At 37.6% G+C, this 20,729-nt stretch overlaps 1 protein-coding gene across 1 annotated transcript in view; it reads left to right on the top strand.

Moving 5' to 3' along the window:
• Positions 1-20,729, top strand: part of ABCB9 (ATP binding cassette subfamily B member 9) — a 193,796-nt gene that overhangs the window by 29,251 nt on the left and 143,816 nt on the right. Inside the window, exon 5 of the mRNA XM_053699772.1 lies at positions 6,991-7,188. Within this exon, the coding sequence (XP_053555747.1) occupies positions 6,991-7,188 (198 nt within the window). The remainder of the gene's footprint in view (positions 1-6,990; positions 7,189-20,729) is intronic.

The following is a 20,729-nucleotide window of genomic DNA, read 5'->3' as shown; positions in this document are numbered from 1 at the left end:
GATTCTATTATCTCAACTGTTACTGGAGGGAAAGGAACTTTTTTACCACAGGATAAAAAATCTAAAGGTAAATTTAGGTCTAATAATCGTTTTAGTTCCTTTCGTCACAACAAGGAACAAAAGCCTGATCCTTCATCCTCAGGCGCGGTATCAGTTTGGAAACCATCTCCAGTCTGGAATAAATCCAAGACTTTTAGAAAACCAAAGCCAGCTCCCAAGTCCACATGAAGGTGCGGCCCTCATTCCAGCTCAGCTGGTAGGGGGCAGATTACGTTTTTTCAAAGAAATTTGGTTCAATTCCGTTCACAATCTCTGGATTCAGAACATTGTTTCAGAAGGGTACAGAATTGGCTTCAAGATAAGGCCTCCTGCAAAGAGATTTTTTCTTTCCCGTGTTCCAGTAAACCTAGCGAAGGCTCAAGCATTTCTGAAATGTGTTTCAGATCTAGAGTTGGCTGGAGTAATTATGCCAGTTCCAGTTCTGGAACAGGGGCTGGGGTTTTATTCAAATCTCTTCATTGTACCAAAGAAGGAGAATTCCTTCAGACCAGTTCTGGATCTAAAAATATTGAATCGTTATGTAAGGATACCAACATTCAAGATGGTAACTATAAGGACTATCCTGCCTTTTGTTCAGCAAGAGCATTATATGTCCACAATAGATTTACAGGATGCATATCTGCATATTCCGATTCATCATACGAATCGACTTGTGTTGTTTCTTCAAGATCATGGTTGGAGGATCAATTTACCAAAAAGTTCATTGATTCCTCAGACAAGGGTAACCCTTTTAGGTTTCCAGATAGATTCAGTGTCCATGACTCTGTCACTAACGGACAAGAGACGTCTAAAATTGATATCAGCTTGTCGAAACCTTCAGTCACAATCATTCCCTTCGGTAGCTTTATGCATGGAAATTCTAGGTCTTATGACTGCAGCATCGGACGCGATACCCTTTGCTCGTTTTCACATGCAACCTCTTCAGCTCTGTATGCTGAACCAGTGGTGCAGGGATTACACAAAGATATCTCAATTAATATCTTTAACACCGATTGTACGACACTCTCTGATGTGGTGGACAGATCACCATCGTTTAGTTCAGGGGGCTTCTTTTGTTCTTCCGACCTGGACTGTAATTTCAATAAATGCAAGTCTGACAGGTTGGGGAGCTGTTTGGGGGTCTCTGACAGCACAAGGGGTTTGGGAATCTCAGGAGGTGAGATTACCGATCAATATTTTGGAACTCCGTGCAATTTTCAGAGCTCTTCAGTCATGGCCTCTTCTAAAGAGAGAATCGTTCATTTGTTTTCAGACAGACAATGTCACAACTGTGGCATACATCAATCATCAAGGAGGGACTCACAGTCCTCTGGCTATGAAGGAAGTATCTCGAATTCTGGTATGGGGGGAATCCAGCTCCTGTCTGGTTTCTGCGGTTCATATCCCAGGTATAGACAATTGGGAAGCGGATTATCTCAGCCGCCAAACGTTACATCCGGGCGAATGGTCTCTTCACCCAGAGGTATTTCTTCAGATTGTTCAAATGTGGGGACTTCCAGAAATAGATCTGATTGCCTCTCATCTAAACAAGAAACTTCCCAGGTATCTGTCCAGATCCAGGGATCCTCAAGCGGAAGCAGTGGATGCATTGTCACTTCCTTGGAAGTATCATCCTGCCTATATCTTTCCGCCTCTAGTTCTTCTTCCAAGAGTAATCTCCAAGATTCTGAAGGAATGCTCGTTTTTTCTGCTGGTAGCTCCAGCATGGCCTCACAGGTTTTCGTATGCGGATCTTGTCCGGATGGCCTCTTGCCAACCGTGGACTCTTCCGTTAAGACCAGACCTTTTGTCGCAAGGTCCTTTTTTTCCATCAGGATCTCAAATCCTTAAATTTATGTTAAAATATTTTTTATTAAGCAGAAAACATCACATTACATATCAATAAGTATTAATAACCCAGTACATCATAGTATAAGTTAGACATCTCATTCCCATGGTGTGATTATATTTGGCTTTTTTTTTCCCTTCATAGTGATGTTTCACCACAGGTATCAGGTCACAGGTATCAGGTATCTGATATACTGATGTTAACAAAAATATTTTGTACATTTTTCCAAACAAAAAAGTCAAACCAAACAAGAAAAAACAATAAAATTAAAATAAACTCAAATAATTACGAAAAATAATGAACAACAAAAATAAACTAAATTGAACTAACATGTGGTCAAGTATAAAGTAGTTGTATGTGTCATTGCCATTTAATTTATCACGAAAGCTATGTTCTTTAATGGGGGGTGGAATGTCTATAAATGAGTCTTCCCTAGTATATGTCATTTGTCTTTCTATGTGTTTAAATTAGGGTCCCCAGAATTTCACTACTCCATCATGATTGCATTAACCAGTAAAACCATATTTTTTGATATGTATCTACATTTCCCAGGATAAAAGCTGCAGTTTCATGGAGTCTATGTGTCAATTTAATTTTATCTAGAACCTCTTGCCATGTTGGTGCTCTCTCCCTCCAATACTTAGCAATGCACAATCTTGTAACTGTGCAAAGTATTCTGATAAAAGTGTTGATATGATGGTGATAGTTCGGGAACGGTATGTTGAGTAATCCCTGGGATATGGCAAGCGTTATCTGGTCCCCTATTAGTGTACTAAGGTGGTTGGATAAGCATGATCAAATCTGTTTAATTTCACGGCACTCCCACCACATGTGTATATAGGTTCCTATTTCATTACACCCCCTATAGCATTTTCTATTTTTTACCTCTGTGAAGTGGGAAGTCTTTATAGGCGTTAAGTACCACCTAAAGATGGTTTTATAGCTGTTTTCTCGTAGATCAGCGCTTATCAAACCTCTGCAGGAGGAATAAAGTAATTCATGCCATTCCGTCACTTCTAAGTTAATACCCATATCAGCCTCCCACTTGCACATGAGAGGGGTTTTTTCCTCGTTTGTTGTGGATTGTAAAGCTATATATATTCTTGAGATGATATGTTTCTGTCTCAAATTAGCGCAGCATATTTTCTCTAACGTGGTGCTGAGGTGATTACGTGTGTTAGAAAGAAATTTATGTAATGCAGAAGTGATTTGCAAGTATAAGTACCACCTAAGGGGTTCTGCAAATCCTTAAATTTAAAGGTATGGAGATTGAACGCTTGATTCTTAGTCAAAGAGGTTTCTCTGACTCTGTGATTAATACTATGTTACAGGCTCGTAAATCTGTATCTAGGGAGATATATTATAGAGTCTGGAAGACTTATATTTCTTGGTGTCTTTCTCATCATTTTTCCTGGCATTCTTTTAGAATTCCGAGAATTTTACAGTTTCTTCAGGATGGTTTGGATAAAGGTTTGTCTGCAAGTTCCTTGAAAGGACAAATCTCTGCTCTTTCTGTTCTTTTTCACAGAAAGATTGCTAATCTTCCTGATATTCATTGTTTTGTACAAGCTTTGGTTCGTATAAAACCTGTCATTAAGTCAATTTCTCCTCCTTGGAGTTTGAATTTGGTTCTGGGGGCTCTTCAAGCTCCTCCGTTTGAACCTATGCATTCATTGGACATCAAATTACTTTCTTGGAAAGTTTTGTTCCTTTTGGCCATCTCTTCTGCCAGACGAGTTTCTGAATTATCTGCTCTTTCTTGTGAGTCTCCTTTTCTGATTTTTCATCAGGATAAGGCGGTGTTGCGAACCTCTTTTAAATTTTTACCTAAGGTTGTGAATTCTAACAACATTAGTAGATAAATTGTGGTTCCTTCATTGTGTCCTAATCCTAAGAATTCTAAGGAGAGATCATTGCATTCTTTGGATGTAGTTAGAGCTTTGAAATATTATGTTGAAGCTACTAAGAATTTCCGAAAGACTTCTTGTCTATTTGTTATCTTTTCCGGTTCTAGGAAAGGTCAGAAGGCCTCTGCCATTTCTTTGGCATCTTGGTTGAAATCTTTAATTCATCATGCTTATGTCGAGTCGGGTAAAACTCCGCCTCAAAGGATTACAACTCATTCTACTAGGTCAGTTTCTACTTCCTGGGCATTTAGGAATGATGCTTCGGTTGATCAGATTTGCAAAGCAGCAACTTGGTCTTCTTTGCATACTTTTACTAGATTCTACCATTTTGATGTGTTTTCTTCTTCTGAAGCTGTTTTTGGTAGAAAAGTACTTCAGGCAGCTGTTTCAGTTTGAATCTTCTGCTTATAATTTCAGTTTTTTTCATTTAATCTTTATTTTGGGTGTGGATTATTTTTCAGCGGAATTGGCTGTCTTTATTTTATCCCTCCCTCTCTAGTGACTCTTGCGTGGAAAGATCCACATCTTGGGTAGTCATTATCCCATACGTCACTAGCTCATGGACTCTTGCTAATTACATGAAAGAAAACATAATTTATGTAAGAACTTACCTGATAAATTAATTTCTTTCATATTAGCAAGAGTCCATGAGGCCCACCCTTTTTTGTGGTGGTTATGATTTTTTTTTATAAAGCACAATTATTCCAATTCCTTATTTTTTATGCTTTCGCACTTTTTTCTTATCACCCCACTTCTTGGCTATTCGTTAAACTGATTTGTGGGTGTGGTGAGGGGTGTATTTATAGGCATTTTGAGGTTTGGGAAACTTTGCCCCTCCTGGTAGGAATGTATATCCCATACGTCACTAGCTCATGGACTCTTGCTAATATGAAAGAAATGAATTTATCAGGTAAGTTCTTACATAAATTATGTTTTCTGTGATAACATATCAAGCATATTTTCGGACAGCTATGTGCATGTGCACATGCTCTGTGTATAAGTGGTGATGTCATGTGATCAGGAGCTACTGTTTTTACTGTCATCTGCATGCTAAAAAAAAAGAAGCTAAAAGACAGCCAATCCGCTTCACAGGTGCTGAGTTTCAGACTTTGCTTTGCTGTGGTCTCATGGGATTTCACTGAGCTTTTGCGAGATTTCAGAGTAAGTGTTCTTAAAACAAGTAATGAAATAAGGTAACTGTGCCTGCACATGTCAAATGCATGCGAACATCCAGATTGGTTGCTTAAAGTCCCTTTACGATGGGCTGTGGCTACTGTAAACATTTTGATGCAAAATATCTTCTTCTTTTTTTTTAAGATATGTTGCATCACTTTCAAGTAATTCAACATTTGGGCATCATGTCCCATTTAGTTAATTGTGTCTATAGGTAAACATCCAGTAGACTGGTATTTTTAAAAAAAACAAACAAACCCCCCCCCCCCATTATTTATTATCCTATATTGTAATAAAGAGATAGAAAAAAATATATGTTTATGATACAGTAACGTCAGAATTCACATAGAGCATTAAATTGGAATAAAAAAAAATTAAATTTTCTTTTTTATCATCAAATTAACTTCATTCTCTCAGTATCTTTTGTTGAAGAGAATATCTGGATATGCGCTGGAGTGTGCACGTCTTGAATATTATATGACAGCAGTGTTTGCAACAATGTATAACTTGTCTAAGTAAAAGAGATATTAATGAGCACTATCTCTTAATAGGGGGCGCTAAAATATTAAACAAAAATTAACACATAATATAATGTGCGGCTCTAACCACAATATGGCCAGGCCATATATATCACAATATGTGAGATACAACCTACATATAACCAGTATATGAAATACAACCTAGAAATATTATACAGTTTCTTTCATACAATGCTAATACCAAAGTTTTACCAAACACCAAAGTGTTAGCAGACCAAGGCCTCTATGGATACAAGTCAGTTTAAAACTGGTGTTCCAACTGGATATCAAAGGGTGAGGTTGTTGTTCAGTGATCGATGAATAGGGCTGCACTCTCCTCACATATAGATGTCACGATAACTGCAAATTTGGAAAGAATAAAAGAGGCGCCTGTGTGTATCGGTAATGATATAATATGTTCACCATCTATGATTCCTAATCAGGGTACTCACATTTGTGAGGAGCACTCAGACAGTGCTATTAGGTACAGACTGGATATTTAACAGCGCACCAGCTCACTGATTAGCCTGGATATAGGAACGAGATATCATCAGAGTCGGGAGAAAGAAAACAGCCTGTGTGTAACAGTAATATAACCAGATAGGGTCAGTGTATATATCCCTAGTCAGGGTACTCACATTTATGAAGAGCACTCAGACAGTGCTATCAGAAGCAGACTGGATATTCAACAGTGACCCAGTTCACTGGACCTCACGATGACAGGAACACAGGACCCCAGATACACTTGAGTCTCAGAGGTGATGAATATTATAAAGTGCTAAGTTAATGCTGCAGTATATGCAACCAAGGGCTCCCTTAGGGAGTGGTAGATAGTAGGTAGGCAAGTAAGGCAAGTTAAGTCCCAATGTTTGAATAAAATTATCTAAAAAAGATTTATTAAAATTCAAATATATATATAAACAAAAGGACCAAACGGTAGGGAATGCTAGCTACCCTCCTTATAAAATGCAATGTGTTGCACCAGTCAACACATTAGATTTGCATAATCAACAAATGCAAGATAACAAGGCAATGCAATAGCACTTAGTCTGAACTTCAAATGAGTAGTAGATTTTTTTTATAACAAATTTCAAAGTTATGTATATTTCCACCCCCCTTGAACCATGTGATAGCAATCAGCCAATCACAAATGCATATACGTATAGTCTGTGAATTCTTGCACATGCTCAGTAGGACCTGGTGACTCAAAAAGTGTAAATATAAAAGACTGTGCACATTTTTTTTAATGGAAGTAAATTGGAAAGTTGTTTAAAATTACATGCTGTATCTGAATCATGAAAATTTAACTTAACCTGAGTGTCCCTTTAAACAAATATATCTGTCTCTAAAAAGGGCCAAATATTGTTACCCGCTGTAATATTTGGCATTCATTTGTATAAATCAATACCGAATACTCTTTCTGCTGGTTCTGATAGTTGGACATTTACTTCTAGAGAAATTCCTTGGAAGAAAACATTGAAATTCTCTTTTTTCCTTCTCACAGAAACTTTCCAAAGAAGTTCAGTCTGCTATAGCGAAGGCTAACAGCACTGCAGAAGAAACTATTTCAGCAATTAAAACTGTTCGTAGTTTTGCTAATGAGGAGACGGAAGCCAGTGTGTATGCAGAAAAGCTAGAGCAAGTCCAGTCACTGCACAAGAAGGAGGCCTTTGCTAATATTTACTACATATGGAGTAATGAAGTATGTGTCACTACTACTTATGCAATTATTCTGTCTGTTAAAAACCTCCCAAACAATGATTTATCTTGCCTCAAATTAAAGGGATAGTAAAGTCAAAATTAAAGGGATTTTTCAGCCAAAATTGGAATCCACATGGATGCATTTCAGTTTTGAATAGAATCCTTTTTTAATATACAAAATATAAATATATATATAATATAAACGCGAAAAATAAAAATACATTCCATGCCTATATAATAGATTACAAAAATAACAATATACCTGTATAACGCCAGTCAGTCTATATACCTTCCTAACGGCACATGAGACCACTTTTGGACCCCTTAGTAAAGAAAAAATGATAACGCCACATAGGGTAGTCTCAGATAGTGGAGACCACTCTTGGGTCTCAAACAAAGAACCTCAATTTTTTTTTTTTATGAAAAATGTATATACTACTCTTATAAACCTTCTTTATGTAACAGATAAACTAGACATTTGCTCATACTAAATTTCCAAATATATGATTGTCACAGATAATCAAACTTAAAAATAATCATAATAAGATAATAGAACATGCCACTTATATTTTACATATAGGTATGGCAGATGAGAAACACAGATAAGCCTATCATATGACTTATTGTAAGTTTGTGAACAGCCATTGGCATAACTTAATAATAAGACCTCTTATTTTTTATATTGTAAACTGTTTCCCCTTTCAGCACTGGAGGTCACTTCAAGACCTCATTATCACAAAAAAAAATTAAATTGGGGTGATATAATGTTGGCTATTGTGTAGGCCATAGAAAAAATAAACATGGCACTTATAAAACTGAAATAGGTACCTTCACCATCATCAGAGTAGTATATTTTCTAGTATATTTTCAAAATTATGCAAGGGAATAGAATATTACTTTAACTAACTCTAACTTATACTCGATTTTTATATCGGTATCTGTGCATATTATTCTTTATAGTAATGTCTATTACATGCAGTTAAATGAAAATTGTTGTATACTGCCCCTTTAATAAGAGCCAAGATGTTTAGCTCTGTTAAAGCCTTTGCGTATGCTGGCTGTGAAGCAGTTACATTTCCCTTAGAAGAAAAAAGGGTGTACAATTACCTGTCATGTTGCAATTCAGGACTTAGCACTGAGTCACTGATAAGCTTTAAAATCATATGCTCTGTCTGAATAATGAAAGAAAAATGCTGGGTGTCAAATCCTTTCTATTTAATTTGCAAACATCATATAATACCTGAATGGCCAGATAAATATTGTAACATTCAAATGTTCCCTTGCATATGTTTCCATACAATGAATGTTAAAATGATGATATTGAAAGTAACATTTATTAAAATGACATTTGATTCCCATATATTTATATTGAAGTCTTCATGTCCACATTCAAATAGATGTTCTAATTTTTAAAAACAAATGCTTTAATTAACAATTTTGCTTCATTCTCATTGTATTCTTTGTTGAAGGAGCAGCAATGCACTACTGGGAGCTAGCTGAACACATTGGTAAGCCAATGATAAGAGGTATATATGTGCAGTCTATAATCAGCAGCTAGCTCCTAGCTCCTGAGCCTACCTATGTATGTATTTCAACAAAAGATACCACGAGAACAAAGTAAATAAGATAATAGAAGTAAATTGGAAAGCTGTTTAAAATTGTATGCTCTGACTAAATCATGAAAATTTTTTTTTGTTTATCCCATAAAGTGTGGTTATGTAGTACTTCTTTAATTCCATTCTTTATGATTTACATACATTTGCTTTATCTTCCAAATTTGGTTTTCATTTGTTTGCAGTTGTGAATTTGTATTCAAAGTACACCATAGGCTAAATTAAAGTTTTGCATTGCCTGCCAGGAAATATTTGTACAGTGATTGTTAATTTAATTCACAGTAGTCTGCTGTTGTGCAGTATATTGTTCAGTTCATCTCATTAATGTCTATTTTTTTATTATTATTATTATTATTATTATAAAATGTATGGGCCCGGCCATATCTGTATATTTTGAAACTTTCTGTTTTATCCATTTGTAGATAAAAGAACATTCAACTCAAATTGTCATTACCCATAAAGGGCTAGATTACAAGTGGTGTGCTACTGTTAGCACGGGTAGCAATAACCAATATCACGGCCAAGCTAACTTACACGCAATTGCAAGTTGAAAGTAAACGCGTCTGCTTGAACACAAACTAAATTTGCGTGCATCAAGTTTGCTCGAGTGAAGACCTAGCGTAAAGTGTAAGAGTTAACTAAAATGTTCACCAAGCACAGCATAAATAAATTAAAATAAGTGTTACACTCATATATATATATATATATATATATTTATACTATCTGATAAAAAAATATTCATATAAATATAAAAAAATTTTTAAGGGTTGAAAGGTATAGGGGTATATGACACACACACACATACATACATATACAGGGAGTGCAGAATTATTAGGCAAGTTGTATTTTTGAGGATTAATTTTATTATTGAACAACAACCATGTTCTCAATGAACCCAAAAAACTCATTAATATCAAAGCTGAATAGTTTTGGAAGTAGTTTTTAGTTTGTTTTTAGTTATAGCTATTTTAGGTGGATATCTGTGTGTGCAGGTGACTATTACTGTGCATAATTATTAGGCAACTTAACAAAAACAAATATATACCCATTTCAATTATTTATTTTTACCAGTGAAACCAATATAACATCTCAACATTCACAAATATACATTTCTGACATTCAAAAACAAAACAAAAACAAATCAGTGACCAATATAGCCACCTTTCTTTGCAAGGACACTCAAAAGCCTGCCATCCATGGATTCTGTCAGTGTTTTGATCTGTTCACCATCAACATTGCGTGCAGCAGCAACCACTGCCTCCCAGACACTGTTCAGAGAGGTGTACTGTTTTCCCTCCTTGTAAATCTCACATTTGATGATGGACCACAGGTTCTCAATGGGGTTCAGATCAGGTGAACAAGGAGGCCATGTCATTAGATTTTCTTCTTTTATACCCTTTCTTGCCAGCCACGCTGTGGAGTACTTGGACGCATGTGATGGAGCATTGTCCTGCATGAAAATCATGTTTTTCTTGAAGGATGCAGACTTCTTCCTGTACCACTGCTTGAAGAAGGTGTCTTCCAGAAACTGGCAGTAGGACTGGGAGTTGAGCTTGACTCCATCCTCAACCCGAAAAGGCCCCACAAGCTCATCTTTGATGATACCAGCCCAAACCAATACTCCACCTCCACCTTGCTGGCGGACTGGAGCTCTCTGCCCTTTACCAATCCAGCCACGGGCCCATCCATCTGGCCCATCAAGACTCACTCTCATTTCATCAGTCCATAAAACCTTAGAAAAATCAGTCTTGAGATATTTCTTGGCCCAGTCTTGACGTTTCAGCTTGTGTGTCTTGTTCAGTGGTGGTCGTCTTTCAGCCTTTCTTACCTTGGCCATGTCTCTGAGTATTGCACACCTTGTGCTTTTGGGCACTCCAGTGATGTTGCAGCTCTGAAATATGGCCAAACTGGTGGCAAGTGGCATCTTGGCAGCTGCACGCTTGACTTTTCTCAGTTCATGGGCAGTTATTTTGCGCCTTGGTTTTTCCACACGCTTCTTGCGACCCTGTTGACTATTTTGAATGAAACGCTTGATTGTTCGATGATCACGCTTCAGAAGCTTTGCAATTTTAAGAGTGCTGCATCCCTCTGCAAGATATCTCACTATTTTTGACTTTTCTGAGCCTGTCAAGTCCTTCTTTTGACCCATTTTGCCAAAGGAAAGGAAGTTGCCTAATAATTATGCACACCTGATATAGGGTGTTGATGTCATTAGACCACACCCCTTCTCATTACAGAGATGCACATCACCTAATATGCTTAATTGGTAGTAGGCTTTCGAGCCTATACAGCTTGGAGTAAGACAACATGCATAAAGAGGATGATGTGGTCAAAATACTCATTTGCCTAATAATTCTGCACTCCCTGTATATATATATATATATATAATATATATATATATATCAACGTGAAAAAGAGAGTAGGAACCTAAAATACAGGTTTCTAAAAGTCTAGGCAAAAACAAGTACAACTGTATGCAGTAAAATGAAGAAAATACAGCAGATTCTTAAAGTACAAAAAAGTTTAATAAAACTTCATTACATACATCCAAACTTCCAAACATACAACTCACATACATACATAGGAATCGTGAAATGGATACTATATTAAGTCAAAGAGGCATATGCTGTCAATACAGCTGTTTGTATCGATGTGGCACAATATTATGTTTTGCTCAATTGATTTTTGAATATGTTTTTAAATGTGGGTAATTCATACTTTCTGTAAGAATAGTAGTTGTTACCATTTGCATGATTGATGCTGGTCACATGATTATAATGTTGTTGAGGATCACTATGGCAACTGTTTTGCCGCAATTTTCACTGGGAGGGGCGTGTTTGGCTTTATATGTTCAGTCACTTTCAGTTTGTTTTTGTCTGAGGAAGGGGAGTGTGTCCCCGAAACGTCACGCTAAATAAAGTTTTTTTGATGAAAGTTTTTTTGATGAAAAGACCAGTGAGTGCCTTCCTTCAACGTGTATATGTATGTATATATATATATATATATATATATATATATATATATATTGGAGCCCTTTACACTTTTTTACAATTTTAATATTTAATAATGTGTTTACTTGTGTTTTTACTGTAAATATTTTACATTTCAATGTTCTTCACTTAGAAGAAAATGTTATTATTATTTTTAAATATGTAATCTAGCACAAAGGGGTACATTTATCAATGTGCGAGCGGACATGATACAAAGTAGCGTATCATGTCCGCCACACATCGATAAATGCTGACAGCATACGCTGTCTGCATTTATCATTATACCAGCAGTTTTTGTGAACTGCTGGTGTAATACTGCCCCATGCAGATTTGCGGCCAATTGGTGTCAAATAATCAACCCGATGGTATTCGATCGTGTTGATTTCTGTCCGCGGCCTCAGAGCAGGCGGACAAGTTATGGAGCAGCGGTCTATAGACCGCTGCTTCATAACTTCTGTTTCCAGGCTCGCCGGAAACAAGGGGCTTGATAAATATGCTCCATTATGTTTAATTATGCATAATTATTTAAAAAAAAACTTTGCATTGCATTTTTAATGTTTATTATGCCAGGTTTTCTAATAATTTAATTTAATTGAATTGGTAATATTTCCAATTCACCCAGATTGGTCAGAGTACATTCCATGTAATGCAGAACCTTAGTCTCCTACATGCTGCGCAGTGATTGGTTAATCAATACAAGAGCTCATTTAAAGCTCCCTGATTTGCCAAAGTAAAGAAAGTAAAATAAAAACAAAAGTCACGAGTATTTTCAGTAGGTGTGTCCTGTGCTTGCATAGCTTTTCTAACTCAATGACAGTATTAAATGCTTTTAGCACATTTATTTGTCACACATATCAGATGCATAACTTTGAGGTTAAACTTGGATGCCAGACCTGCCAGCCTTGAAAGATATTGCTAGGTCTGAACTGTTTTTATGTTGCAGTGTTGACAATTGGTATTTCACATGGATGTGACATTGATGTAACAGGATACTTTGTACTGCTAGTAAAGCGATAGCCAAGTCCCCAGCCTTCAGTAGCATCATTTAATGAATGGGCTGTTATATGTGAATGTGATCATAATCTAAGAGATTTGCATGATTTGTTAACTTTTTATAGGGTGCAAATGTTTTTTTTCCATAGTCTGATATGGAGCCATTTAACCCCCTGCCCCCAACAATTATAGCTCATATTTACTCCACATATGTCTTACAACCTTAGGCCTGGGACACATAGAGGGGTCCTGCACCCCCTCTAGACAACCGGAGATTATTTGTAATTAATAAATTAATCATTTGGAAAGCATAGGAAGGTATCGTGGGAAGGTATCATGTTGTAGAAACAACCTAAATCCTGCTGCTCTAGGCACAGGCCTAGTTAGTCTAGGGCTAGGCCAAAATTCCCCCCATACTTAACTCATCTCCAGTCACATTTGTCTCCTCATTAATCATGTATTTTGTCTCCTCATGTTTCTCCTTATTCATTTGTTTCTTTTTCCCCTCTTTCTTTGTTATTTACTGTCTCACGTGATAGGCTCTAATTTTCTAGTGCAGAGATGCGTGGCCTTTCCATTGCTCCCCACCCTCTCTTCTAATCACTTCCTCAAGATAAAGATCCTTATCCTATTGGTTTCCACAGAGACAGTAGTATTACTGGGGAAGGAAGCATGTTTTTGTTTTCATATACTAGTGGAAATAATGATAAAAGATCAAACCAATGGTATTTATTCTCTGTGTTTGCCAGACAAAATGTATACCTGCCCTTCAATACAACCACAAGTTACAAATTTGGGTCCATTGATCAGTGGAGCTGCATCTATCTACTAACCATTCCCATTTCTCCTCATAGTCCAAGTTCCACAGAGAAACATACCAGTATCATAAAAACACATTCAAAACAGTAATAAACAAACAAAAACAAAAAAACACAAGACGTCAGCAGCTTTAGGGCTAGATTACAAGTGGAGCGCTAAACTCCGTTTGCAGAAGCACAATAATTAACCAGCCATTACAAGTGGCTGGTTATGGCTACCGGGAGCTTGCGGTATCAATTAGCGCTTATAAAATTAACCAGAGATTAGATCTCTGGTTAATTTTATAAATGTGCCCCAAATGCCCCCAAAATACAGTCTAACATATTTTATTAAAAAAAACAAAGATAGAAAAATCTTTATTTTTTAACCCCTTGAGTGCTAATGACGGCTCTGAGCCGTCACAAATTGTCTCAGTCAGGTGATAATGACGGCTCAGAGCAGTCACTAGCACTCTCCCACATTGAGGGAGATCTGGGGGCTCCCACCGGCTCCTACTCCGGCGATCGGGCCTGCATAGTGACAAGCATCGCCGGGGCTTCACGTTACGTGCAGTGACGTCACGCGCAATGACGTGATGACGTCACCGCACAACTTTATTTAACATTAACAATGTTAAATATAGGAGCAGGGGGCATGCTGCTTAGAAGCCTGTATCTCAGGCATCTAAGCAGCTACAGACCCCCAAGACCCACCGTTGGAAAGGTAATCGCCTAACCTTTCCAAGAGTGTAAGTCTTGGATCTGAAATTAAAAAAAAATTAAAAAAAATATTTTTAAAAATATATAAAATTAAAAAAAACTATAAAAACCTTAGCACCCGGGCGTGTCTGAACAGTGACTGGGAACGGTCGCATTCTTTTTGAGCTCCAGCGGAATCTATCATAATCCGCCGATTCTGGGAGTTATCCTACAGCCAACTCTTCAATATAGAAGGCAATATAGACCCATATTGTTGTGGTGTTCTTTATATAACATATTATGCTGTATTTGTGAAGCTGTGGCGAGAACTCAGACATTACAGGCCTAGTGCGGCGGCACTTAATAGGCAACGCTACCCCCCTCGGAACTCCGAGGTACTCAGCTGCAGCTGGACACGTCTGCACACTTAGCTGAATCTTGCGCTACCATCCTACAAAAGCTGAGCTGCAAAGTGTTCTAACCCTACAAATCAAAGAGACATAAACGGAAGGACAGAACTTACAATTATTTGCGGACACGGAGTACAACAACTCTACGACATACAGCACCTAAAATGGCCGCCATGGGAGAAATTAACTCTCAAGATATTTTTAATAATGAGCATTGGCGAAGATTTGAAGATCTGTGTTTGAGCCTCATTAAAAAAGCCCCACATGAAACGATAATATTACAGTACACCAACATGAGTACATCGGTAATAACCACCCAAGAAAGATCATTTCGGAAGGACATACGTAAAGACACAACTACTACCCCATCAGACAAACTGATGCACAACATGGTGTCTACAAAGGCCTCAAATAGCCCTCAAACAACAAGCTCCAGGGAAAGAGGCCCTACAGTTCCGGCAACACTTGAAGTGGGTGGATTGTCGAATGTGCATCAGCAGATGGAGGAGTGCGGTCTGCCGGTGGCGGCACAGTGGGTTGTCGGGGGGGGGGCCCGTGTGGCGCCGTGGCTGATCGCTATACTTCAGACAAATTTGTAGCTCAACTTGATAATCAAACACCTCACGGACAACCACCAGAGATATCCAATGTCGCACACCGGCCTAAGAGTGATAAAATGCTACAGGATTCGGCGGATGGGAGGTAATCAGATATCTCGCAAGTAACAGGCTCCGGGGAACACGGCCCTACAATACCAGTGACATCGGCTATGCGGGGCATTCTGAGTGAGCCTCAGCGACTGGGAAAATATTCTCTGATAACCGTGGCCCAGTGGGCTTTTGAAGGGAATCCTTGGACTGTCAAAGTGAAACAATATGCTTCAGATGAGCCCGCAGCCCAATTTGATAGTCGCGCTCCTTATAGCCACCCACCGGAGATATCTAGTCTCTCATACAGGTACCCTCAATTGTTAGTTTATACTAAAAGACTCCTTTTGCTTTGGATCTCTCCCATCAAAGATATGTTACAAGACTACCGGGTCTCTTATATGACTTTCCCTCTGCCGCAAAGCCGTGGGGATAATAAGACTCTGGCATCTCTTCTGTTTTTTATGAACGGAGGCTAAAAATAAAAATAATAATTGTGTTATATAAGAGTGTTACACATAGACACAGTTGTCTTTACTTTTACCTTGCATTAATGGTCTTGTTGGTGAATGTTATTGTTCCAGTTTTAAACTGCATTAGATGGTGGCCTTTGCTTAATTGATGTTTAAAAGTTATATACCTAAAATCACACAAATCACTTAGGATTACCTGTACCCACCCGCAGGCCGGGTGGCATTAGACTCATCCTTATAACAACGTTAGGTGCTATACATATATTGTGTCCTGTTTCTCACACACTATTGTTTTAAATATGTACTATTATGCCTCAATGGGTACATTCCTTAACCCACTCACATAGTGTTGTTGCAGACCCCAGTTTGCCTCTCCCTGACTTTGCAGCTTGCGGCCGGAGTTGCGTTAGGGAAGACATGCTTGGTATTAAAAATGAGACAGTGCCCCATGAAAAGATGATGTTACCTACATACACTTGCTGGGTCTAGCATTAACACAAATATTAAGCTCCATAGTGGTAACAAATCCAGTAGCGTGTGATATATGAAACTTTCCATCCATAGAGTGAGGGAACAGACACATATTAACTTAGTCGCTTGTTTCACTTTCTATGTTTTAGCTAGCCTTGAACCCCATAACTCCACTCAGCTGGGAGGTAGCGCCTACCAATTAGTTATATATAACGATCCTAATGATTAAATACCATAGTATATGTGTTTGCTTCTTGAATATGTGGTAATATTTGGTTCACTGCAGACGTGTCCAGTGGTAGTTCCGGCATCCTTATTTATCGCATTACATTATTAATTTTTATAAGGATGCAATTTTCTTTTCTTTTTTGTTTTTGTTTTCATGTTATATATCTTCAACTTTACCCTTAACTACATGTTGTTTGTATTTATGAGGTCCAAGAGTGGCCCACAATGTTAGATCCAGGGGAGAAAATATGAGGACATTGATTCCAGTGGTACATTTCAGAACCACAATATTACTGTAATATGAAGTCTGTACCTAAACTATATGCTTGCAAACTTTTATTTTGTTCTCAATAAAAAAAGTTAAAATAAAAAAAAAAAAAAACCTTAGCACCCAGGTGGGAAAGTGCTTAGCACTCAAAGGGTTAGTAAAATGACTGCACTAACCTGATGGCATCAGAACGAGGCTCCCATAGGAGCCTATGGAAGCGTGCTCTCGTGAGCGCAATGCTTCCAAGCAAATTGCTGTGAACTTGTAATACCAGCCCACATTAGCGTGCACTGGTTTTACACAGTGGAGCGCAAAAATTGCTTTCATGAAAGCGATATTTAGTGCTCCACTTGTAATCTGGCCCTTAATAGAGAAACTTGACCACAATATGAGATTGAGATACTACAGATGGAATTCTGTATCCTTTAGCAAGGTACTGGTGGGGAAAAAAACGCCATTTGTCTAGAGCGCACAAAGCCTGCCCCACATTACCTCTGCAAGGTATCTAAGATGCCTCTTGATCTATCCATAAAGATTTTTTAACCTAATAAAACAGACAATCAAATATTTTACAGTTACACTCATTTACATAAGCTGCTTAACACTCGTGTTTCGTAAATGTTACTGTTGTAATTATTGATGTTCCATGTTGCTAGCAGTTCATGTTTGATGTGCAAGATATCATGTATTGGGGCTCTTGACACAACTATAGAGGTTAATAGCAGGAAGCCCACTAACAAAATGCTGGAAAGGATAGGTGAAGCGAGCCTCAATTAATTTCATACATGATTTCGCTTTTACAGTAAACCACACAATAGCCCATAGGTGTAAAATGAGCTATATCTGTGTGACTGTTAGTCATCCTTCCACCGAGGATTTGCACTTCCTATACAAATATGGGGGTAGATTTTCTGTATAGCTACACTGTGGTGGTTACCTTTAAAACCCTTACACCATGCTGTTTTTTGGGGGCTTCATAAACAGGCCAGACAAGAAGCAGGTGAACCCACCTTGTAGTGACACCAATACATATTGCAATAACTAATTGTACTAAATATCTTCTCAAGGCCAAGCATAACATAAGTAGCGCTAGGGCATAATGTAAACAAGTATCAGTTTTGCCTAAATACAAGTGTATGTTTTTTTTCAGCTAATTTTTACCTGTTTGATTACTTAGAGGGACACTCAAGTCAAAATAAACTTTTATGATTCAGATAGAGCAGCAGTTTTAAGACACTTTCCAATTTTCTTCCACAATCAAATTTTGCACAGTCTTTTTATATGCACACTTTCTGAGGAACAAGATCCTACTGAGCATGTGCACAAGCTCACAAGGTATACAAATACTAGTCTGTGATTGGTAGAAAAAAATAAACTTGCCAGAAAAAAAAATCCACTGCTTATTTGAAATTCAGAGTATGTGTTTATTATATTGTCTTTTAATAATGTACTAGTTAATTATGTAATTCTACTACATTGAGTAGCCCTTTAAATGTGGATGGCATCAGAAAAAGTTTCCAATCCCTTACACAAGCATTAAAGGGACAGTTTACTCCAAAATTGTTATTGTTTAAAAAGATAGATAATGTGTTAATGACCCATTCCCTAGTTTTGCATAACCAACATGGTTATATTAATGCACTTTTTACCTTGTATCTAAGCCTTTTCTGACAGCCCCCTGATCACATGACTTTTTTTATTTATTTCATCTCTGCTAATAGCAATAAAGATTCTATTGAGGATATAAACACTTGGCAAAGCTGTTACAAACAAAAAGTGTCACATTATATGTCTTTAATTGCAGCATTTTCTGACTTCCTCCCTTTCGGAATAATATTTCTTTTACAAAGATATGACGAGTCCACAGATTTCATCCATACTTGTGGGATATTAACCTCCAGGTAAGAGGAAGAGGCAAAGAGCACCACAGCAGAGCTGTATATATAGCCCCTCCACCCCCAGTCATTCTCTTTGCCAGTGTTATACTAGGAAGACATGGTAAAGTCAGGTGTTAGTTTTAGTTTCTTCAATCAAGAAGTTTTTTATTTTAAATGGTACCGGTGCATACTATTTTCCTCAGGGGGATATGGAAGAAGATTTATGCCCTGAGGTTTGATGATCTTAGCATTTGTAACTAAGATCCACGCTGGTTCCCACAAGACTTCTGAAGGTAACCATGAGACATCTTCAGTGTGGAGACCGGTTTCATGCTTTCTGAGGAGACTTGGTGTATCAGAACTGGCTGGCATTATTTCCCTGTATGGGAATGGGGTAAGCAGTAAAACCTATTTTAATAAGAGGGGTGTTACTGGAGTCCCTATTTTATATTTATCATTAGTTGATATTTGGGCATTATGTGACATGGGAGACAATATAAAAAACAATGTTTTATGTTTTTTTTTAATTTTTGGCACTTAAAACTTATTGGTTTTATGCTTGAGGGTTATATTGTGCGTGTATTTTTACTTTAGTGCAAAACTGCATTTCCATGTGGTGTTGTTTGGGCCTACTCTGACTTTTGACCTCAATGGGCGGAGCCTATTTTGGCGCAATTTCTTCAGGCTTAGCAGCAGCAAACAGTAACTTGGTGGCTCCTGGACTGTGTAGCTGGTCTGAAGGGTTGGAAACTTGATTGCAGAGTGTATTTTTATCTATCTTTCTTTTTTTTATCTATCTTTTGACTACATGTTGATATAAGTACTTCTAAAGCCTTATTTCTGCCCTTGCTTCTGGGTGCAGGAATTTTTGGATTAACCAATGATATTAAGTTAAATTTGGGAATAATTTAACGTTTTTTTGTGCATTTTGGAAAAATTGTTCACTTTTTCTTTTCTTAAAGGCACAGTACATGTTTTTTCTAATGTTTATTTTATGCAATAAATAAGTGTTTAAACGACTTTTGTGGTATTACTAGTCTATTCAACATGTCTGACATTGAGGTTTCTCATTGTTCTATGTGTTTAGAAGCTATTGTGCAACCCCCTCTAACATTGTGTAACCTTTGTACTGAAAGGGCTTTACAATGTAAAAAGCATATTTTAAATAAAGTAAGTGTGCCTAGGGATAATTCTCAGTCTGAAGAGAATCAGGATATGCCATCCAATTCTCCCCAAGTGTCACAACCTTTTATGCCCACACAAGCGACGCCTAGTACTTCTAGTGTGTCTAATTCCTTTACTCTGCAGGAGATGGCTGCAGTTATGTCAACTACCCTTACAGAGGTATTGTCTAAATTACCAGTGTTGCAGGGTAAACGCAGTAGGTCAAGTATTAATGTAAATACTGAATCCTCTGATGCTTTATTAGCTATTTCCGATGTTCCCTCACAGTGCTCTGAGTTGGGGATCAGGGAATTACTGTCTGAGGGTGAAATTTCTGATTCAGGGAATGTTTTGCCTCAGACAGATTCGGATGCTATGTCATTTAAATTTAAGCTTGTACACCTCTGCCTATTGCTTAGGGAGGTTTTAGCGACTCTGGAAGATTGTGATCCTATTGTGATTCCTCCAGAGAAATTGTGTAAAGTGGATAAATATTTGGAAGTTCCTACTTATACTGATGTTTTTCCGGTTCCTAAGAGAATTTCGGAAATTATTAGTAAGGAATGGGATAGACCAGGTATACTGTTTTCTCCCTCTCCTAATTTTAAGAAAATGTTTCCTATATCAGATACCATTCGGGACTCATGGCAAACGGTCCCTAAGGTAGAGGGAACTATATCTTCTCTAGCTAAGCGTACTACTATACCCATTGAGGATAGTTGTGCTTTCAAGGATCCTATGGATAAGAAATTAGAGGGTCTACTAAAGAAATTATTTGTTAATCAGGGATTTCTTTTACAACCTATGGCTTGCATTGTTCCAGTAACTACTGCAGCAGCTTTTTGGTTTGAGGCTCTAGAAGAGTCTCTTAAGGTTGAGACTCCATTAGATGACATTCTAGATAGAATTAAG

The sequence above is a fragment of the Bombina bombina genome, chromosome 2 (assembly GCF_027579735.1).
Source record: "Bombina bombina isolate aBomBom1 chromosome 2, aBomBom1.pri, whole genome shotgun sequence".
In the NCBI taxonomy this organism is placed as follows: Eukaryota; Metazoa; Chordata; class Amphibia; order Anura; family Bombinatoridae; genus Bombina; species Bombina bombina.
This window is presented reverse-complemented; position numbering and strand designations above follow the sequence as displayed.